The sequence below is a fragment of the Penicillium verrucosum genome (genome assembly GCF_028828655.1).
Source record: "Penicillium verrucosum strain IBT 35672 chromosome Unknown utg000004l_segment0_segment0, whole genome shotgun sequence".
NCBI lineage: Eukaryota > Fungi > Ascomycota > Eurotiomycetes > Eurotiales > Aspergillaceae > Penicillium > Penicillium verrucosum.
The window spans coordinates 457704-477300 of NW_026643213.1; the positions used below are offsets into that span (position 1 = coordinate 457704).

The 19597-nt window shown below is 50.8% G+C and overlaps 11 protein-coding genes across 11 annotated transcripts; 4 read left to right on the forward strand and 7 right to left on the reverse strand.

Moving 5' to 3' along the window:
- Positions 1-584: 584 nt before the first annotated feature.
- N7516_009629 (sterol homeostasis protein ARV1) lies at positions 585-2028 on the forward strand (the record flags this gene model as incomplete). Its single annotated transcript, XM_057222348.1, has 3 exons — positions 585-773; positions 830-883; positions 940-2028. The coding sequence occupies 3 exons, from the start codon at positions 585-587 to the stop codon at positions 2026-2028; spliced, it is 1332 nt and encodes a 443-aa protein (XP_057069569.1).
- Positions 2029-2619: 591 nt separating this feature from the next.
- Positions 2620-3210, reverse strand: N7516_009630 (uncharacterized protein; the record flags this gene model as incomplete). The annotated part of the gene is made up of 4 exons (XM_057222349.1): positions 2620-2699; positions 2783-2835; positions 2936-3019; positions 3200-3210. The coding sequence occupies 4 exons, from the start codon at positions 3208-3210 to the stop codon at positions 2620-2622; spliced, it is 228 nt and encodes a 75-aa protein (XP_057069570.1).
- A 696-nt stretch (positions 3211-3906) lies between these two features.
- On the reverse strand, positions 3907-5139 carry N7516_009631 (BAR domain-containing protein; the record flags this gene model as incomplete). Its single annotated transcript, XM_057222350.1, has 5 exons — positions 3907-3939; positions 3994-4125; positions 4199-4760; positions 4839-4994; positions 5105-5139. 5 exons carry the CDS (start codon positions 5137-5139, stop codon positions 3907-3909), a joined length of 918 nt encoding a protein of 305 aa, XP_057069571.1.
- A 451-nt stretch (positions 5140-5590) lies between these two features.
- Positions 5591-6856, reverse strand: N7516_009632 (uncharacterized protein; the record flags this gene model as incomplete). Its single annotated transcript, XM_057222351.1, has 4 exons — positions 5591-5637; positions 5689-6189; positions 6262-6358; positions 6410-6856. The coding sequence occupies 4 exons, from the start codon at positions 6854-6856 to the stop codon at positions 5591-5593; spliced, it is 1092 nt and encodes a 363-aa protein (XP_057069572.1).
- Positions 6857-6887: 31 nt separating this feature from the next.
- On the reverse strand, positions 6888-7070 carry N7516_009633 (uncharacterized protein; the record flags this gene model as incomplete). The annotated part of the gene is made up of 1 exon (XM_057222352.1): positions 6888-7070. One exon carries the CDS (start codon positions 7068-7070, stop codon positions 6888-6890), a length of 183 nt encoding a protein of 60 aa, XP_057069573.1.
- A 679-nt stretch (positions 7071-7749) lies between these two features.
- N7516_009634 (uncharacterized protein) lies at positions 7750-8787 on the reverse strand (the record flags this gene model as incomplete). The annotated part of the gene is made up of 2 exons (XM_057222353.1): positions 7750-8532; positions 8659-8787. The coding sequence occupies 2 exons, from the start codon at positions 8785-8787 to the stop codon at positions 7750-7752; spliced, it is 912 nt and encodes a 303-aa protein (XP_057069574.1).
- A 497-nt stretch (positions 8788-9284) lies between these two features.
- Positions 9285-12633, reverse strand: N7516_009635 (uncharacterized protein; the record flags this gene model as incomplete). The annotated part of the gene is made up of 6 exons (XM_057222354.1): positions 9285-9398; positions 9459-10261; positions 10317-10573; positions 10630-11732; positions 11791-12449; positions 12504-12633. The coding sequence occupies 6 exons, from the start codon at positions 12631-12633 to the stop codon at positions 9285-9287; spliced, it is 3066 nt and encodes a 1021-aa protein (XP_057069575.1).
- A 486-nt stretch (positions 12634-13119) lies between these two features.
- On the forward strand, positions 13120-14632 carry N7516_009636 (25S rRNA (adenine645-N1)-methyltransferase; the record flags this gene model as incomplete). Its single annotated transcript, XM_057222355.1, has 2 exons — positions 13120-13440; positions 13538-14632. The coding sequence occupies 2 exons, from the start codon at positions 13120-13122 to the stop codon at positions 14630-14632; spliced, it is 1416 nt and encodes a 471-aa protein (XP_057069576.1).
- Positions 14633-14872: 240 nt separating this feature from the next.
- On the reverse strand, positions 14873-15936 carry pup2 (proteasome core particle subunit alpha 5; the record flags this gene model as incomplete). Its single annotated transcript, XM_057222356.1, has 5 exons — positions 14873-15152; positions 15210-15553; positions 15699-15777; positions 15844-15856; positions 15912-15936. The coding sequence occupies 5 exons, from the start codon at positions 15934-15936 to the stop codon at positions 14873-14875; spliced, it is 741 nt and encodes a 246-aa protein (XP_057069577.1).
- A 342-nt stretch (positions 15937-16278) lies between these two features.
- N7516_009638 (gamma-tubulin-complex subunit SPC97) lies at positions 16279-19125 on the forward strand (the record flags this gene model as incomplete). The annotated part of the gene is made up of 4 exons (XM_057222357.1): positions 16279-16645; positions 16721-18705; positions 18754-18971; positions 19032-19125. The coding sequence occupies 4 exons, from the start codon at positions 16279-16281 to the stop codon at positions 19123-19125; spliced, it is 2664 nt and encodes an 887-aa protein (XP_057069578.1).
- A 127-nt stretch (positions 19126-19252) lies between these two features.
- On the forward strand, positions 19253-19468 carry N7516_009639 (uncharacterized protein; the record flags this gene model as incomplete). The annotated part of the gene is made up of 1 exon (XM_057222358.1): positions 19253-19468. One exon carries the CDS (start codon positions 19253-19255, stop codon positions 19466-19468), a length of 216 nt encoding a protein of 71 aa, XP_057069579.1.
- Positions 19469-19597: the final 129 nt, after the last annotated feature.

Below are 19597 nucleotides of genomic sequence, written 5' to 3' on the forward strand. Positions count from 1 at the left end.
AGGGCGCTATGACGCTAGACCGAAAAGGCCAGCGCTAGGCCTAATAACGTAATTTGCGGAAGTCATTTCAACCATCCGATATGGTGTAGTGGCTAACATCGCCGTCTCTCACACGGCAGCCGGGGGTTCGATTCCCCCTATCGGAGTTTCATTTTTGGATTTTTGTATCTTTATTCAAGAATACTCGTCTAATGTGGTCTTGCAATGAATGTATGTCCTTTTTGGATGTTCTTTTGATATGTCTTTTTAGGTGAATACGAAGACAGTAAAAAAAGAACTTTTTATGTATGTATATATTATATATGTATAACTAGTTAACCTTTGATGTATGAAATTAAGGTAGCCTGGCGTTTTCACTTTTGACCAGTGTTCTATTCCCCGTAAATTGTGACAGATTGTCTATAGAAAGGATAATGATGAATGAATTGAGAATCCCTTATTCCCTACACTTCACTTCCTTACGCTGCAACTCTTTCCCTTCTGAGGTATATCTCCCAACTTTAGGTTCACCGCCTTTGATATCGCGATAGGGGAGCTGCAATCTTGACCCTTGGGCATCCCGAAAGATCTATGGATGTGACGCGATGCCTATTTGCATCGAGTGCTCCTATCCGGTCTCTCACCTGTACAGCGCCTACAGTCGTGCCGATGACCGGTCCCAAGGCAAGGGTGTGCGATTGACGCAATGTCCCCGGTGCCAACGGTTTGCCGACAAATACGTTGAATATGACTTTGTCGTGCTGTTCATTGATTTGGTGCTCATTAAGCCTCAGGTGATTATTGTACACGTTCTCCAGGCATGCGACCTGACTGACATATCTTGAAATAGGTATACCGACATCTCCTCTTCAATCGGCTAGGACAAGACGACAACCAGTTCGATGTGGGTATATTGTCTTAGACAATCGTGAGCCACTTACTGATAAGGTGACCTTTTAGCGGTCCATAATTCGCCTAGGAGTTCTTCTCCTTCTCTTCGACGTCTACCTGACCTGGGCACGCATCGAGAAGGATCCATCCCTCGCAACGACCTTCCTATCACGCGCCCCTATCATTGTCCAATACCTCTTCTTCCTAAGCTTGAATGCAGCCGCAACCCTCGCGCACCACCTCACCGTGCGCCTTCTGGTCTCAATCCTAGTTCCAAAGTCGCGACGATACAGCGGTCCAGACATCGGCAGCAATGCCAACACCAATCCTACCACAAAATCTACAGGAGATGTCACTCCCTTCCCCTCCGGCCCCCCAACGCCAACAATGCATTCCTCGCCATCCGGAGTGCCAGCAACCCCACACGCCCAGAACCCCGCCAACCCTCCCGCAACCCTTTTAAGTCCAACCCATAGCGAGGTCACCCCTTCAACCGACCTCTCCCCACCACCGCAAGGCCCATCAATGGGACCAACACCCCGGCCCGCGCCGCCTCTGCGCCGGACATCAACAGCCCCTCTGCAGAACATCCAGCCCCTACCCCCTCCAACCGCCGCAAGCCCCGCAGCGATCAGCACCGCCCTGCTAGTTAGCAGCTGCGCCAAGCTCTTCCCCATCCTGCTAGTAATCTGGGGCTCTGACGGCAACGGGGGCGTCTCCGACATCCCAGAGCACAGCCAGTCAGCGGCACGGATCCTACCTTCGACGCAGGCGACAACGATGCCGAGCGCGGTGCATCAGAGTCTGTTGGCTACAGCCACAAAAACCTCTTCCCTCCTCTCTGCGAAAACAGCTATATCATCTTCGCCGTTGGATTCGGCATCTTCTTCTTCGTTCCTGGAATCGTGGCTTGCTACCACGGCTTCTATGCTTCGGGATTCTACGCCGACTAGTTATCTGACGGGGCTTTTTGACCTGCTTGCTTCGTTGCTTTCTCTTGGTGTTGTTGATACGCACCTGGTGCTTCTGAGTAATATCGAGGCTTTGTATATCTTGCTTGGCTGTGGGTATCTGCGTGCTGTTGCGGTTGCTGTTGCGGGTCAAATCGCGCGGTGGGCGGTGCAGAGGGTGATTCTTGGTGCTGTGGGGGTTGGCTAATAGAGTAATTCAGATGAATGATTAGATAGTAGATACAAAAATTAATTCAACCTAGCCTTATTAGTGTGCACTTGCTTAAATATATATATATATTTATCCCTAGGTCTAGGTACTCTACAGAGCGGAACTACATTAGTCAAGATCCCCAATTAATACATGTAGACATGGCCATCAGCATGTAGTACTCGACTAGTAAGGTGACCGAAAAGGATATATATAAATGCTTTCCATACAAAAGGAAACCAACCAACTACTAAATAAAACTAGATCAAATCGAAAACATAAAAATAAAACGCTGCCAAGAAAAGGCCATCTAAAAGACAAGCTATACAAAAACATAAAGCAGCTGCGAACCGACACAAGTTCGCAATGCAGGCCAATTCCACAAGTAGGCCGCTACCAAGCCTAAGCACGGAGCAAGAAAAGCAGTTCTTATTCCCATCTAACCCTCGGGATAGGATATGTAAACTTGACTTCATCTTATACTACCCCGTGACAGGATAGCATGAGACGATTGACACAACCGACAATTTCGCGAAAAGTCAGTTGACTGAATTGACAAAACATGAGAAACCAGAAAGGGAAATGCCTTTAATGCGGTACGCGATCAGGTCTCATGTCTGACCGCTTTGGTGCAATGAGGGGGTGCCACTGTGCGAGGAAGACGATTGCTATATTGGATATGTTAGCATCTTTTATGTAGCCCACATACCATAGATATGGATAGATAGACAGAATGTGCAAGAAAACATACCCCACATCAAGTAACAGGAAACGAACGTAAGGATGAGGCTGCTGCGGAAGAGACTGAGGAAAGTAGAGTCAGTATTCTCAAGTGTTTGCAAGTTTCATAGGAATGGCTGTTTGGCTTGACGCGTAGCATGCAAAGAGTGGATCATGGACTCACGTCTGGTTTTCGCCCTTCGGGCTTAGGAACCATGCTGCTGTCGAGAGGGCGATGATGATAACCAGGCCAATGACCATGCTCCAGCTGTCAAAGTTCGTGTTAGCGACTGTAATTTTGTAACTTCATCGACCAAAGCATCGGGAGGTCGAGGGCTGGCAGGATAGATTGAACAATGCGAACACCCGTAACCAGGTAATTATCGACCCATTGGTCGAGGGAGATATTCATTGTTTATTCCATGATCCGAGAGAGGGGAGAGCATACCCGTTTGCCATTTTGTCGGTATTTTGTTATTCTCTTCGTTCGTCGGAGCAAAGTACAACCTAGAGTGGGGATCACTCGGTGTGGTATGCAAATATCGGTGTGGGTGAAGAGCGGACGAGCTAGGGTGAAGAGCGCAGGAGGCTGATCGTTTACTTGATGGTATAGATTCTCTGCACAAGTGCTGTTGAATGCCCGGGTCCTTTGACGGCGCGGGTGGGTGGACAAGTAATCGATTGTTCGGTGCAGCGTGGCACGATTGGGATCGGCTCGATGGTGTTTTGGGTACGTATTCGAGGAACCAAATAGCCGGATATCCTTCTTGGGAAATATGCAGCTGTCAGGTGTGTTGCGAGCTGAAAAAAGCGACCTGGTGAAGTTGGAGTATCTCCGTTGATGTCGGAGCTCCTGGAGCTACCATGCCTGAGGCAGAATTAGCGGGCGGTGGGTCTCCAGGTCAAGGTCCCATATGACATCTATACATCAACGAAGGCTATGCTCCACATTTCCACTACAATATGGCTTTTTATGAGAATATAGATAGGAGGACCGAATTCCAGGTCCAAAAATCCAGACTGAATTATCTGTTGGGTTCGCTCAGCAGAAGCAAGCGGCTTAGATACAAAACACAAGGCCATGGCTCGGAGTAAGAGACAAAATCGAAGCCAGGCAGAAGGATAACAGGATAAACACGGCATACAAAACAACGCTTAAGCGCCCTCACGGATCTTGCGGTAACTAGCCTAAGAAAGAGTTAGATATGAGGAAAATGTAGAACGAGCATCACCGAAACTTACTTCCTGCTCGACCTGCAGAGCATCTACAGTCGGGGCAAGCTCGCTAAGAATCTCATACGACTTCTTGTGGAACTCAAGTTGAGCGGCGATCAGATCGGCCAAGTTGCGCAGGGGCTCGGGGGTATCAAGGACCTGTTGAAGCGATATTAGTACCACAGAAGGGATTTCAGAGTGCCAAACAAGAAGTAAATCAACCAGAACGTACGTTCTTCATCACGCTAACAGCCTCCTCTGTCTGGCCAACAAACTCATCTTCGGCCTGCTCGATCTCCGCACGGGCATCCTCGCTCAAGTTATCCAAGTCGCCGTGGGCACCGGCCTTTTTGCTAGCCTTGATAGAGTCAAGCATCAAGCGCGCGTTCTCAACATTCTTGCGCGCCTTAGCAGCGAACATCAAGTTAGTGTTGAGGGTGGTGTTCCAGCCGGCCAGGAAGCGGGACTGGATCTGAGCATCTTGGGCGAGGCGAGCCTCGCCAACCTGCTCCTCAGCCAGAGCATACTTCTCCAAGGCAGTTGCAAGCGGGTCTTCGCTCTCGGTGCTCTGCGCGAGTGTCTGGGAGCCAGCGAGGGAGGCACGGGCGATCGCGTGGTTGAAGGTCTTGGGTTGGGGTTTTGCGGAAGGCGGGGCTGTCAGGGCAGCTTGTGCCTCAGCGGGAGAGGCTGCCTGGGACAAGAGCTGGACCTTCTCGTTGATAGTACGGCCTAGGTCATTGAAGGACTCGCGGATGTTCGGAGGGTAGTCGTAAGCCTCGTTGGAGTATTGGGAGCTGTTCGCGCGAGGTAGCGCCGGTTAGCGCCAGTGGAGAAAGAGATGAGTGGCGCAGAAACCAACAGGGATTACTCACGTCACCTGCAACAGCTTCTGGTGGACAAGCTTGAGAGCATCGACGCGCTTCTCAAGCTCGATGTATTCATCGGGGAGCTGGGTCTTGTCGTCAGCCTGACCCAGCTGCTCCTTGATCATTTGCTGAGTACGCTGCGCAAAAGGCGTGAAGTTCACACTGTCCGTCAGAAAACCACAAGGCAAGAAGATGTTAGTAAAGCGACCGATCACAAGTCAACGGGGCGGAATGGTATCCGTAGGGTAAGGGGGCTGTGACAGTGGACTCACCTGAAGTTCTTTCCGAATGCCTGCATTCGATCCATGTTTGGTGTATTTTAAACTTTTGATTTAGAAAGAAAAAGGAGGGGAGAATGGAAAGGAATGGATGAGAGTGATGATAGGATATCACCACATGTGCTACGCCGAAGCCTCGACCTTGCACCGCCTCACGCCTCACGTGCGCCACATGTCATCTTATCAGGCACCCATCTAATGAGTTTGTAGCATCTTCCACCGTCCTTTTCTCCATTTCGACTAAGGACCTCCAAATATATGTTAAACTCATGCTGCCTCCTAGGGGCAGTCTCCTGTGAGGATAGAGTGTTAAAATATTAACACTTCAATGTTGTACCTAGGTAGGGATAACCTGCAAATCGACTAAAAAAGATACATAAAAACATCCGGAAATCCCAGAACCACTAGAATTAAATCAAAATCATAAAATCGTAAGTCTCTGCTTCAGAAGAAAAACAAGAAAGCAGTATGGAAATCAGATCAGGTCAGAGTTGCCATCATAGCACGCATGAGACGAGAGCTGGGTTCTAGAGAAGGTTAGAATCATCAAATCGGGATAGTAATCTGCGGCGTCATACCTGAGCGCTCCTGCCTCCGGATCTCAGTAACCTCCGCCTGATTCCCTCTATCGTCAACAATATCTGTTTCGCGTTGCTGAGTGATCTCAATCCCACCCTGCCTCTCCAGACGAAGAAGTCTTGTCTCCTCTTCCAGATCACGAATGTAATCGCTTACGTCGTGGTCGCTCTCCCGTGGACGAACAAGAACCATTGGCCCCGTCCGAACGGTATCGGATGCTCGTTCCCCGATGTACTGCACGGCAGACGAGAGACGAGGTGCATGATCATGGACTGATACTGCCCGTCGCCGGGAGACTCCATGCACTCGAGGTCTCTCGACAATCTCCTCATATCGGTCTGCATGGTGGCGTGATCGTGACCTATGCCGAGAAGGTGATGCTTCCACTATGAGTGCCTGGCTGGTGCGGGGAGAGGCCTCGACACGCAGGTGCTCTGTCGTCACCCGCTCACGTGGCCGTTCCCTCAGGGGAGGAGACGGAGACAGGCCGATGTATTCGGCTGTTCGAGGAAGGCAATTAGTATTACTCTTCCTCAGAAGGACCTGGGAATGCGGATGTGGGTTCTACTCACTTTCCACGGGCGAAGGCCGCCTGAACTCGCGGCTCAAGCTAAGCACTTCGTCGATCTGTTCCTTCGATAATGCCTTTTGGATGACGATCACATTCTCCTACTTAGGTCAGTAGCCGATAACGGTAGGATTAGAACACGGAGCACCCACCTCTTCCTTGAACGGATACCCTAGATCCATGATGGCATGGATATGAGCAAGGTGACGAGGAACACGAGTCTTCCCTTTGCGCGGGTAAGGCTTCTCCTCGCGATGTCTGCGAACAGTACTGCTGGAGCGGCGGCGACGATCAGTCATATCTCGGTCACGGATGTCTCTGAACTCTTCATCGCCATAGTAGTCGGGCTCCGCGATCCTAATATCCTCGTAGACTTCTCGCTCGCGATAACGGCCCGGAGATAAATGGCGACGAGGCGGAGCAACGACAGGCACACGGTGAGCGCGGGGTCTATGGTCTTGAGCCTCAAGGTGTTCCATTTTGCGTCGGGGTATGCGGTCAAAGGTGTCCAAGGACGACTGCCGCCTAATAAGTTGGGGACGTTGGAATGAGGGACTGGCATCACGACGCCGACGCCGGTCATGCGCCACAAGAGACATTGCAGGGGATGGGTGGTCTAGATGATCATCCTCATAGAATCTCCCGCGTGCACGCGCAGGGGGCCATATCGGTCTTCCTCGCGGAGGCGCTCTTCAAAGCGCTCTTCGGTATGGCGGGGTCGTTCGGCCACGGGGGACCCCGTGAATATCGATCGTATCGATCGCGAGAGTCTAGGGTCCCTGTTGACGATCGGTAGTCATCATATCGAGACATTTGGGAGTATCACCGGATTTCACAACAAAAAAGATGGGTGAACCGTGGATGACGCGAGCGGCTGACTTCCGTACCGAGGGTGGGGTTATCGAGGGACCACGGGCGAGAGAGATTGATAGTGACCTCGGGAAACTGATAGAAAGGCAGAGAGAGAGAGAGATGGAACACCTGGGAGGCAAAAGTGAGGGGAAAGGAACAGAAAACAGAAATTAAGAATCAGCCTTGGGAGAAAAGAGAATGTCAAAAAGTACAAAATAGGTAAAACGTCAGGCAGAAGTCGATCGGTGATGACATTGGGTCGGACGGATATTGAATGTGGGGGAGTAACTATGTACGTGTTTCTGCCATGCAGAAACTTAGTAATCGCCGCTGAATGACCGGCTCCACATATTCAAACAGTATAGTATGTACATGGATGGCTATTGCAATTACAACTGGGACCGGTGCCAATGGTACTGCGGCACCAGAAAGCTCAGGCTGCGGCCTCCGCAGTTCTTACTGGCTGCCCATATAAGTCACGAAATGTACCAGAAGAAGGTTCCAACCACGGATTTCGACCAGGAGAAATGGGCTTATAGGCTCAAGGAAGGCTCGACTATACAATCTTAAAGTCTGAAGAGGGGAACCATAATGAATGGAAACAACGAATGGGGTATATAGAAATGGAAAGAATCAACAGCTATTTAATAAGCCCTAGAAATCGCTTCATCCGGTCATAGACGTAGAAACTTGTCGCTACCATAGGGACCATTTTCACGTAGCCAATGGTCAGTCCAACGTAAAATCCCCTTACTCCTCTCTCGAGGTAGATACGTTGGATTGTCTCTAAAATTCCAGACTGAGTACCAACAACACTTGCGACCTGTATTCGCCGTCGAAGAACATCGATTGGGTAGGAAATTGTCTGGGCAACTATCCCAGCGACTGCTCCGCAAGAAAGCTGGGCAACAGCGGTAAGTCGAGTTGATGATATTGCTTCTAGAGTATAGGGTGCAAATGTAGATGAGAGAAGCAAGTCTCTAACTTGATCGTGGGTTAGGAATGACGTCCCGGCATACGGAAGTATACCTAGCATAGTTGGGGCAATTCCCCGATAAAGATGTGACAACCTCCCGTTGCCTCCACCTTCAAAGTAAATTTTTCGAGAAATATCAAGCCAAGATAAAGGATTCGTTTGTACTGTTTCGAAGGCAAGACGAGTACGGATCAACTCAAGAGGGTATGTGACAAGTGTGGATATCGCACCGGCCATACTACCGCACAAAAATCGACGGAACGGTGTTTCCTTCTCAGGGGCTGTAATGATTGCCATTCGGAACTGTTCGTATGCGAGAAAGTTGATGCTAGCATAAGGAAAGACGCGGATTAAGCTTGCCGAGTGCCCTTTGAAAAGCGCAGATATTCCATACTTCGTTTTAATGACTCTGGCAGCCTTAAACAAGCCATTCCAGTGGGCCGAATACTGTACAAATTGAGAATGAGAGGTCTGGAAAAGTATCCTGACCCTATCTAGTGGGGCCACAACAGTTTTTGCCTGGATAACTCCCGTTAGCGATCTTATGCGGGTAGTAAAGGTAGCAAGGCTTACGGCACAACCCGCGATACCTCCGGCTAGTCCATTCCGTAAAATGAAATCCAATTTTCGACTGTTATCATAAACTTTTATTGTTTTCGACGAATCTTCCGGGACTGGGGCATTGACATGTGTGCCACTCATTATTCTCTCGAGAACCAACCGGTAGCTTATAATGACGCGAGAGGAGAATGAAATTCGGGGTCGGCATACGGAGTGAAGTATAACATGAATAGAATCTGTCGAGCGGAGAGGTGGTATTGCGAATGCGTATGGCTGCCATCTAAAAGTGGAGGGGTACACGTGATGGAGCTAGCGTGTTGCATTCCAACCTTGGTTTTATTGACGTAGCTTACTCAGGATGCTCACCCCAATTCCAGCTCAGCCTCAGTGAGCGGCCCTCAGGTGACGATCAGAGCATTCCCAGTGAGCAAAAAGCGGCAAGGTCTGAGCACTAAAACGGAAAGGGAAAGCCAAGAAGTGGCAGAAGAAATCAAGTACGTAGGGAGGTACCTTCCAGGTACCTACCTGCGCCACATCTCTCAACGGGCACTACTGTATGATGCTACTGTATGTTGTGCCTAATGTACATAGATGTACTATGTATGTAGGTAATGGTGCATTGTACACCTCATCCAATCCTAAATCTCCAAATCCGCAATGTCCTCTTCCAAGATTCCCATAGCCCAATGCGCTCGATCTGGCTTTACCGTGACAAATCGACGATCTTCAACCTCCTGTAGCACAGCCTCAGTCTGTGGCGTATACATTAGCATGTATGTTCTCGGCCAAGGATATCCAATCGACATGCTTACCGCACGCTCTTGTTCCCTTTCTCGTTCTCGGTCAGTCTCGAATGACCTTTGATAGGGTGGCCCGCGACCTTGCTTTGCAGCGACTATCCATGATTTCTCACAGCCACCTGCAATAGCATCCGCGGTCTTCCACCCAGTCAGCCGAGATATGTCGCGAAGTTTTGAAATCGTCCAAGTTCGCTGCGTGTGATCATTATATTGCACAGCTGCAAAGAATAGCGGTACGGACATTTCGGTCAACGAAGAACCCAAGTTCGGACTCAAGCTTCCAGCTTCCAGGTTAAAGCGTTGCGGGTAGTAGATACCCGCCATGATCTTTCCAACAATCTGCGCAAATCCGGCTGTCGTTGGAGCAGAGACCCCAGCTGCCATCATGATGGCCGGTGGCATGGAGGGATGAATCCGATTCAGCAGCAAACGCATGGCATAATAGAACCCCCAGATCACGGCGATGGTGTGGGTACGGTACTGAAGCGCAGGACCGAACGGCGTAGAGATTGGGGGCGCTACATCTGCTGGCAAAGGTTGAAAATCGCGCCCCAGTGCCTGTGAGAATGTGTCCATGGCGACCAGGATGTCTTCCCATTCCTGTTCGGCTTCCTTGTAACTCATGCCGTTAGCCGGGTCATCCTCGTCTGGTGACAAACGAGGCTCACGCGGTCTATCTTGGAATCCCGAGGGAAGACGTGGAGGTGGTTGAGGGGGTATCATTCCATACATGGGTGGATTGTCGACCGAGGCCGGTCCAGAGTTTGAAGGAGGCATCCCAGTAGGCTGTGGCATGGACGAGTCCCTGGGGCCCCCTTGAGGCTGTATGTTAGACGTGCCAGATGGAGGCCTAGGCGGCCCCCCCTGGACCGAAGCCGCCAGGTGGTCCGGTTCTTTGACCGGGCGGGCCGCCAGCAAACCGACCCATGAATTTGAACATCTCAGGGCCAGGCCTCCAGTCCACCCCATCTTCCTTCAGGTTTCTCAATTTTCGCTTACGGTCACGGAAGCCAAAGTCTGTGACCCGACCGAGTAGCAGCCACAGATGATCTGCGGAGCCGTAGATGGCATCTAAACGGCCAATACCTGCTCGAGGCGGACATTGACCCCATTGAGAGTAGGGCATTCTGGTTTAACGATAAGTAAATCTGTTGTTTGCTAGTAGCCGTAGGCGTAGACTTACAATAATTTGTTTCCGCCGATAAAACTCTGGAATGCATCTTGCTTTGCATACCACCAGTATAGGTCGCATTGAATCCGGAAGACTTCAATGTCCTTGCGGGTAAAATGCCTTTTGGAGGGTAGCGTACTCTCGTCATTGATACATCCAAAATCGTCATAATTGACTGCTTGTCCCATAATGGCGCCTATGAGATCTTCATCGACGTTACCCTCTTTCTCAGAGAAGGGATCATCCTCAGAGACATCGCCAGACATCCCCCACCACGAGTCCGACCAGCCAGACTGGCGTCGCTGCTCATGAGCTCTACGTCGATGGGCCCGTAGGTCTCTGGTGGTCTTGGCAAAGTCTATCTCTCGGATAAGATGGGTAGACCCACCCAGGTGGTTATTCCATTTCGAGTGATCGGCAGATATCACCTCATAGTAGCCCAGTAGAAGAGTGGCGGCCAAGGTACCAACTTGCTTGCGTCGAAGGGGAAGGCCAACTGCGGAACCAACTCGTTTCAGGGCGTAGTGATAGTGCTTCAATGATACTGTCGTGGGAGCTTGCTGTAAATATGCAATGTGTAAGCTGCTGATAGCAAGTATCGCCTGGAGGAGGGCTGGATGTTCTAAGGCTTTGAGTGCAAGCGTATAAACCCATAGACCCTGTTGTGCAGATGGCACAGCCGCCCCCAGAACAATTGAGGAGTCAGTAGGATGCCGTTCAAAAATAGACAAAGATGGACCAGTCGAGTGAATGAAGTGAGCAAATATGCGGGCGGTCTTTGGGTTGTTTAGGGGAGAAGATCCAAGTGTAGGTCGGTATGAGGCGAGCACATTGGGCTCGTTCAAGTATGTGGTGAAGGAGCGGAGTTGTCGCTCGTCGCGGTTAGCAGAGGCCATGATGAGACTCAACTGGTTGAAGCCTTCGGCCTGCGATTGATCCACCGTCTCATCGTCCGAGTCTACGTCGTAATAATCCTCGCTTTCACCCTCTATATATATCACTTGTGGCTGCTGGGGTATTTCATGGGGTAAAAACTGGTCATGAGGTCGTAATTGCTGCGGGAATTGCCCTGGCGGTGGCTGATAATGGTATATCGTCGGCAACGGCTGGGTCATCTAAGAAATCGTACTCAGTACACCAGCTGCAAGAAACATACATCACGGCAATGCATACCTGAGGAACCGGATTCAGCTGGCTCTCCCTACTTCCCGGCATTGGATTGGGACCTAGTACCGGGGAGAGATTGCCGGCATATTCTTCAGCCGTCTGACCGATGGGATTGGCGACGTGGGCTACGTTTTGTACGCTTGGATGGGGCCTATGTAGAGCGCTCGCCTGGCCCAATTGAACTGACTGCTGCTTCTGTACTTGCGATAAGTCATTTGCATTTGACGGCACCGGTGTGCTCTCCATTTGAACTATCGGCTGAGTGTGCCACATATGAGTTGGTGGCTGCACTTGGGCTGCTGGATAATAGAATGGAGGTGCATTAACCGGCTGTATTTGACTCGACGAAGGTATTTGGGACGGAAACGAGTGGTATCCCATCGCTGCCGGATCAACAGGTCGCGGAGCTAACATTGGATGCTGAGCAGCGGCTGCCGCTTGTTGGGGAGGGAGTTGAGAGCCATAGCCGTCGGGGATCGGCGGCCTCATATGTTGCTGCTCCATCTGCGGATCCGGGCCGTGGCCAGTACTGAAAGATCCAAAGATGCCTATGGGGTTCTTGAACACGACCCGTTGGGCATATCCTTCGCAGATTCGCTTGGATTTCATGCAGTTGGCGCATATTGGCTTCTCTTCGCCACATTTGATCCGGCGCTTCCGACAAGCTAATATAGGGCTTGGTCAACAAGGAAAACTATGTCTAGCGTTCTATAACATACTCAAGCAGCCGGTCTTGGTTCGTTTCTTGGGGAGTCTGCGGGGACCTGACCGTGCGGTTGAGGCTTCCGCAGAAACGTCAGCAGTAAGATCCTCTGGAATATCCAGCTGATCCATCAGCTTGTCAGCCATGGCCTTTGAATGACTCAAGATTGGAGAGTAGACATGTGCAAGGACATCGTGGGGCTAAAAGGCACAACGATCAGATAAGTCAGTAAAAGCTCCAGGGCTGCCAAGGATCGCAGATCACCCGCAATACACTGTGGTTCGTCAAAGGGGGATATGATCACCTACTTATTTGCAAGGGTCTCTCTTAAGTGCACAACCAGACTTCTAGGTGTCCACTGGCATTGAATTTCACAGTTACAAGGGCCTACGAGGTGCTTAGGGGCGTACAGAGTCCACCTGCGCTCTTTGTGCCCCAAAACAAAGTCACAACCATAGGCCTTTAGCCGAGATTTACCCCGTCTACTGCCTAAATGCCTAAGGCACTAATGTGTATGTAATCTGATAGTAAAATTACCGATAACGAAATTTTGATAGGTTTTTTTTTCTGAGATACCGTTTCCTCTACTTCAGAGGCATTGGACATTTACAACCAATCCTTCAAAATTAATCATGTTCGCTGTTCCAGGATGGTCCGTTGAGGGCTCTGCTCTGAAGTCACAGACTCAGGCCGTGCAGCCCAAAAACGAATCCCAGCCGGAGAAGGATGCCCCCAACGCCGATGCGAAGAACAACAAGCGCAAGCGTGCCAATGACCGTGTCACCGCCGGAAATGTGGATGAGATGTACCGCAGGCACATTGAGAAGGGTGGAAAGCGCGGCCCAGAGGGTTCTGTGAAGACAGAGAAGAAGCAGAAGAAGGAAAAGAAGGAGAAGCAGACACCTGAGACAACCACCGCCCAGGAGCCTAGCGAAACTGTCACCACTGCCGACGTAGGCGCAGATCAGGCCGAGGAGACAGCACCAAAGAAAAAGCAACGGAAGAGCAAGAAGAACAAGAACAGCGCCTCAGAGGACAAGATCGAGACAGAGGCTACAACTGCCCCGGCTAAAGAAGCTCTTGCCTCTGCCCCTGCCCCCCGCTGCGCCTGCACTCCCACCAACGGCAAACCTGACCCCTCTCCAGCAGGCTATGCGACAGAAGCTGGTCTCCTCTCGGTTCCGCCACCTGAACGAAACCCTCTACACCACCCCCTCCGAGAAAGCACTCGAGCTGTTCAATACCAACCCTGAGCTGTTCGACGAGTACCATGCCGGATTCGCACGACAGGTCAAGGAGTCCTGGCCCTCCAACCCGGTCGACGACTACATCAAGACCATCCGCACCCGCGGTGCAATCCCGCTCCCAAGACGAGGAAAGCCCCTCAACCCTGCTAAGGGCTACCCGCTCCCCCGTCGTCCTACTGGAGTATGCACGTTCGCCGATCTGGGCTGTGGTGATGCACAGCTCTCGCGCGCCTTGACGCCCTCCGCCAAGAAGCTGAACATCAAGCTCAACAGCTACGATCTGGCAGCGCCCGATCCATTGATCACCAAAGCCGATATCTCGAATCTTCCCTTGGAAGATGGGGCTGCGGATGTGGCTATTTTCTGTCTGAGTCTGATGGGAACCAACTGGGTTTCGTTCGTCGAGGAGGCATGGCGTATTTTGCGCAATGATGGCAAGGGCGAGTGCTGGGTCAGTGAGGTCAAAAGTCGATTTGGCAAGGTCCAACGCAAGAAGTCTCAGATCGGTGCGCAGAAGCCCAGCAGCAAGGCAGACAAAAAGAAGCCCAAGAAGAAGGGCGGTGACGATTCCGAGGATGATGCTGACATCTTTGCTGAGGATGTGCGGCCGTCTGACAATACCGACGAGACTGATATCTCGGCGTTTGTGGAGGTGTTCCAGACTCGTGGATTCATGCTTCGCCGGGAATCCGTGGATAAGTCCAATAAGATGTTCGTGAGAATGGTGTTTGTTAAGCAGGGTGGTGCGCCTACCAAGGGGAAACACGCTTCGGCCCTCAGTGCGCCTGCGCCTGGTAACAAGAAGCGCTTTGTTGACCGCAAGCCTGATTCAGAGTCTGGCTTGTCAGCTGAGCAGGAGGCCAAAGTGCTGAAGCCATGTGTTTATAAGATCCGCTAGACATTGCAAAGGATCTAATTATATGTCATTGTACATAATCAAAATTTACCACGCATTGTCACTACAGGTGTTCATGGACCATCTCTAAATTGCTAGCTACCTGAAATACGACATAGTTAGGCCAGCATGTAAGCGTTGGATGGCATCGTCATTATTTTTCTATTGCTCCCGACATAGATACTAGCCTCCAAATCAAGTCCGAGGAGCCCCTTCAAGAGATATCTTCGACACTAATCGCACTCATTGGTTGCCACCCAGCTGTGTGACAGCCTGGCCCATCTCCTCGTCGTTGTAGATACGGAAACCCTTCTCCTTGGTGACACTGGCCAGCTGGACATTCTTGGAATCAAGCTTCTCCTCCATGACCTGCTTCAGCGTCTTGAGCACCAACGTCTCGGCCTCTGCAAGAGTCAAAGACTTGTGGTATTCATTCTGCAGCTCCGCCTGCGCGCCTTCGCTTCCTGAGCCGATGGCCTTGGCGTCATACCGGTAGAATGTGCCGGACGGTTCGGCGTGGTATCTAGTGAAGAAAAGGAGTCAGTAAATATATCAGATGAAAGGAAACTGCATATCTTACAGTTGGGGCCCGTCCTCGTCATAACCAGCGATTAACAGCGCAACACCAAACGGTCTACTCATGACACTCTCCTCGTCATCGCCGCTCTCACCGAATCGCAGAGCCAAATCGCAAATTGCCTGTGTGGTGCTCTCAACTCGCAGGGGCTCGGCATAGTGGAAGGCGTGATTTTGGCACTCGACGCGGGCGTGCTCAACCAGGTTGCGGGCATCGGCCTGCAGACCGGACATGGCACAACCGATGTGCTGATCAATTTCGACGATCTTCTCGACGGACGACGCTTCGAGAAGTGTGGATGTGACGCGCTTCTCAACACCGAGGATCACACCCTCGGAGGTTGCTACCTAGATGAGTGTCAGAAAAGACGGTCCCATAATCGCATTATCCTTGGTTTTGCGCTCCGATAACAGTACAGAGGTCGCTCGTTGTAGTGTTTCGAGGCCTTTCTTGGAATCGTAGAGCAAAGAGGAACTGAGTGGTATGACATACTCCGATGGCGGTGGAGCCTAGTTTGATAGCTTCAAGAGAGTATTCGACCTGGAACAAACGACCTTCGGGGGAGAAGGTGCTGCGGAGCAAACATTGTCAGGCTGCGGGTCTGTTTAAGGACACGGATTAATCTCGGCGAACGTACTTGATTCCACGGTCTGTCCACAGCTGTTAGTTGATTCCGCGGTGAGGGGAGGCCTTGATGAAGCTTACCATATTCTGATCGTGCAATGAACATGTTGGATTATCTGATGGGACGGGAGAGATTTATCAAAAAGAGAAGCAATAAAACAATATAGAATGACGATGGAGGAGAGAATCACTTGGAAGGGAAGAAGAGCAGAGGTGGGTGTCTGAGTGAAGCTCGGGAAGGGAAGCTCTCGACGTACGCAAGAGGTGAGGTGCCTGTTAATGCCTTGGTGCCTGAGGTGTTCATCTGCCCAAACTAAAAGTGGAGTTGTTTGGATACTTGCATCTTCTCCCCATATACATTGGTTCTGCTATTTTTGTTGCTGAGTCTTCGATTTCGCGCCTTTCACTCTCCTATGTTGCATGATTTACTCGTCGCCCTCGCGGGATTATGTCTGCCAATGACCGCGCCGCGTATATGAGCGCTCCACGACCCCGCGCCGTCTCCAATCGCGTCGATTCCGAAACTCGCGGACCGTCGCCGCTACAAGTCGAAAACAAGGATTCTCTGCGCCACAGCACCTCGAGTCAGAAACACAGAGCATCCCGGGATCAGAAGAGTATGTCCGATAAGCGCTCGGAGCGGATGGTGGTCGCATCACGGGAAAAGGCAGTGCGAAGAAACCCTGTGAACCCTGTTAAGGAATCTATCAGTGCAGCCAACAGAAGCGATTGGGATAAGACCCGGCCGAGGAAGGCTGTTCAACTGGATGACGCAAGACCCAGTTCCCGGACTGGAGAGAAAAACCTGGTTGATTGTGAGTATCCCTGTGTCGCAGTTTGTTGTGGAATGCAATGGATTTGCTGACCATGATCTTTTTTTTCCTTTACAGCCCCATGGAATCCGCAAGCGTCATTGATTCCTCACTCGACAGCTCCTCTCGCATGTCGTGTATCAGTTCCCCCTCTAGCTTCGACGGCCCCACAGGCCCTTCATCCTCGGCCACTTCGAGAGCTCTCACCCGATGCCCAGGAAGCAGCGATCTTGGAGGACTTGTTGTTCGTGTTCATGGGATTTGAAGGTCAATATGTTCACTACGCTAGCTCATATGACCCATCGATCGAAAAAGACCGCCTCACAGGCCCAGTCTTCCAGGTTGCCCCGGGTCTGGATCCGACCCTTCGTGACCTCATTCAGTCCATGTTGAGAATGGCGACGCACTACAGTGCCATGGAAGCATTTGTAGAAATACAAAGCCGCGCTGAGTGTGGCGCTGTTAGTCACTCTCTGTGCGCATCCATTCGAAAACTCCTCAAGGATTACTTGATCCTTATCGCCCAACTGGAAGGCCAGCTGCTGAACAATCCTACATTTACCTTACACCTTCTTCATCTCCACACAATGCCCACCAGCCAATGTCTGGCCCAATTATACTCGATGGGCCAGGAACTGTTGCTCAAAAATGGTCTTCTAGATGAGGAGCTCGAGGAGTCGATTGACGACTTTGATGAGGATGTTGACAATATACTTGAACAACTTAAAGAAGGGGGAGATTTAATACCAGGGTCTATGGCCCGCAAGAAAATCTGCAAAGGAGGCAATATTCTCGGACTCCTGACGGTGCGTCTGGCTTCATTCTCAGGTGATCCAACAACCAAGAATCTGCTTCAGACCTTACTGCGCGACGCCAGTAGGCCCTATATGGCCATGTTGAATGAATGGTTGCACCACGGCGGTATCAGGGATCCCCACGCCGAGTTCCTGGTTAAGGAACAGAAATGGATCAAGCGCGAGAAACTTGAGGAGGACTACACGGACGAGTATTGGGAGAAACGATACACTATTCGAGAGAACGAGGTTCCGCCTCAGCTGAAGAGCGTCCAGGATAAAGTCCTGCTGGCTGGAAAATATCTCAATGTGGTGCGTGAATGTGGTGGTGTCGACGTCAGCAAAGAGGTCAAAGATGTCCCAAAGACGCTCGATGATCCACGCTTCCTGGACAACGTAAATTCCGCCTATACCTATGCCAATGCTTCCTTGTTAAATCTTCTTGTCACAAAAAACTCCCTCACTACTCGATTCCGCTCCCTGAAACACTACTTCTTCCTGGATCGCTCCGATTTCTTTTCCTACTTCCTCGAACTTGGTGCTTCCGAGCTACGAAAACCGGCACGTGTCGTCAACGAGGGCAAGCTCCAGTCACTATTGGATATTGTCCTTCGACAGCCCGGCAGTGTTGCAGCACTGGACCCGTTCAAGGAAGATGTTAAGGTGCGAATGAACAAGATCGGCCTCACGAAATGGCTCATGCAGGTCGTGAATGTTTCGGGTGTCAACCAAGATGGTGCAGAAGCGGAGAAGCAACAAGTCTCTGCTGCCCATTCCGCCGACGAAGACAAAGATATTCTTGGATACGATGCGCTTGAGCTGGACTATTCCGTTCCGTTCCCTCTGTCACTGGTCATTAGCCGCAAAACCGTTCTGCGATACCAACTTATTTTCCGCCATCTTCTATCGCTGCGCCATCTTGAGACGTTGCTAGTCACGTCTTGGGCAGACCAAAACAAGACCATCAGCTGGAGGCATAAATCCTCCGATCGGCGGCTTGAAGTATGGAAACGGCGGGCGTGGAACCTGCGCGCGAAGATGCTGGTGTTTGTTCAGCAGCTTTTGTACTTTTGTACGGCCGAGGTCATTGAGCCCAATTGGGTGGGTCTGATGGATCGTGTCAACAGCGTTCACGCCGATGCGTCGGGGGTTGAGGAAAATGATATGAAGCAGGTTAACCGGACGGTTGATGAGCTGATGCAGGATCATGTTGACTTCTTGGATACATGTTTGAAGGAGTGCATGCTCACACAGGCTAAACTGTTGAAAGTACGTTTTTCCACACTAGGAATGATATTCATACTAATGACTATGTAGATCCATTCGAAACTTGTGACTTGCTGCACCATGTTTGCTTCCTGGACTGCGGCATCACTTTCACGCGCCTTGGCATCAGCCGATCCTGACTTGGCTGGAGGCAAAGTCCCTGGTGCAGATGCCAGAGGATATGATCCGACGCGGATTGGAAAACTCGAGGACACACTGAAACGATACGAGGACCATTTCTCGCGCCACCTCCGCATTTTGATGGACAGGTGAGTAACACCCTTGGACATTCATATTACTCGGTTATGTGTTCTAACATGACTATACAGCTTGAACTACTTCGCCGCAACGGAGAGTGTAGTGCTTCTGAAGCTTGCACACTCCCTGACCTCTATCAGCCGAGAGGAGAGCAAAGAGGATTGAAAGCTTGCAATCCCTTGCTCTGTATCTTTTACACCTTGATATCGTTATCAACATAATCAACCCATGACAGGGATGCGGTCAGGTGCTCTAGCTATAGGCGCAAGAAGCGAAGCGCTTCAGACTCATAATGTTTGCTGGCTGTCACCTGAAACTCCGCGATACCGAGAAATATGACGTAAGTCACGGACTTCGGATTCCATCGACCTCGGGAATGCCGCCGCATGAGTCACCAGAGCCTCCAAAACGGGGTGCAAACGGGGTCCAAACTGGCTATATCGCACTCAATCAAGCCTCATCTGTGAGGCCGTGGGAATCCGCCGAATCAATGTACCTAGATCCATGAACCGAGTCATGCCAGACATCGGGATTAATGATAATACGAGTAGCATAGCGAAATGAAACCCAGATTTACAATGTTCGGTGTACTATGTACGGAGTATAGCCCTACCAAATTCCTGAAAAAGAACCGGAG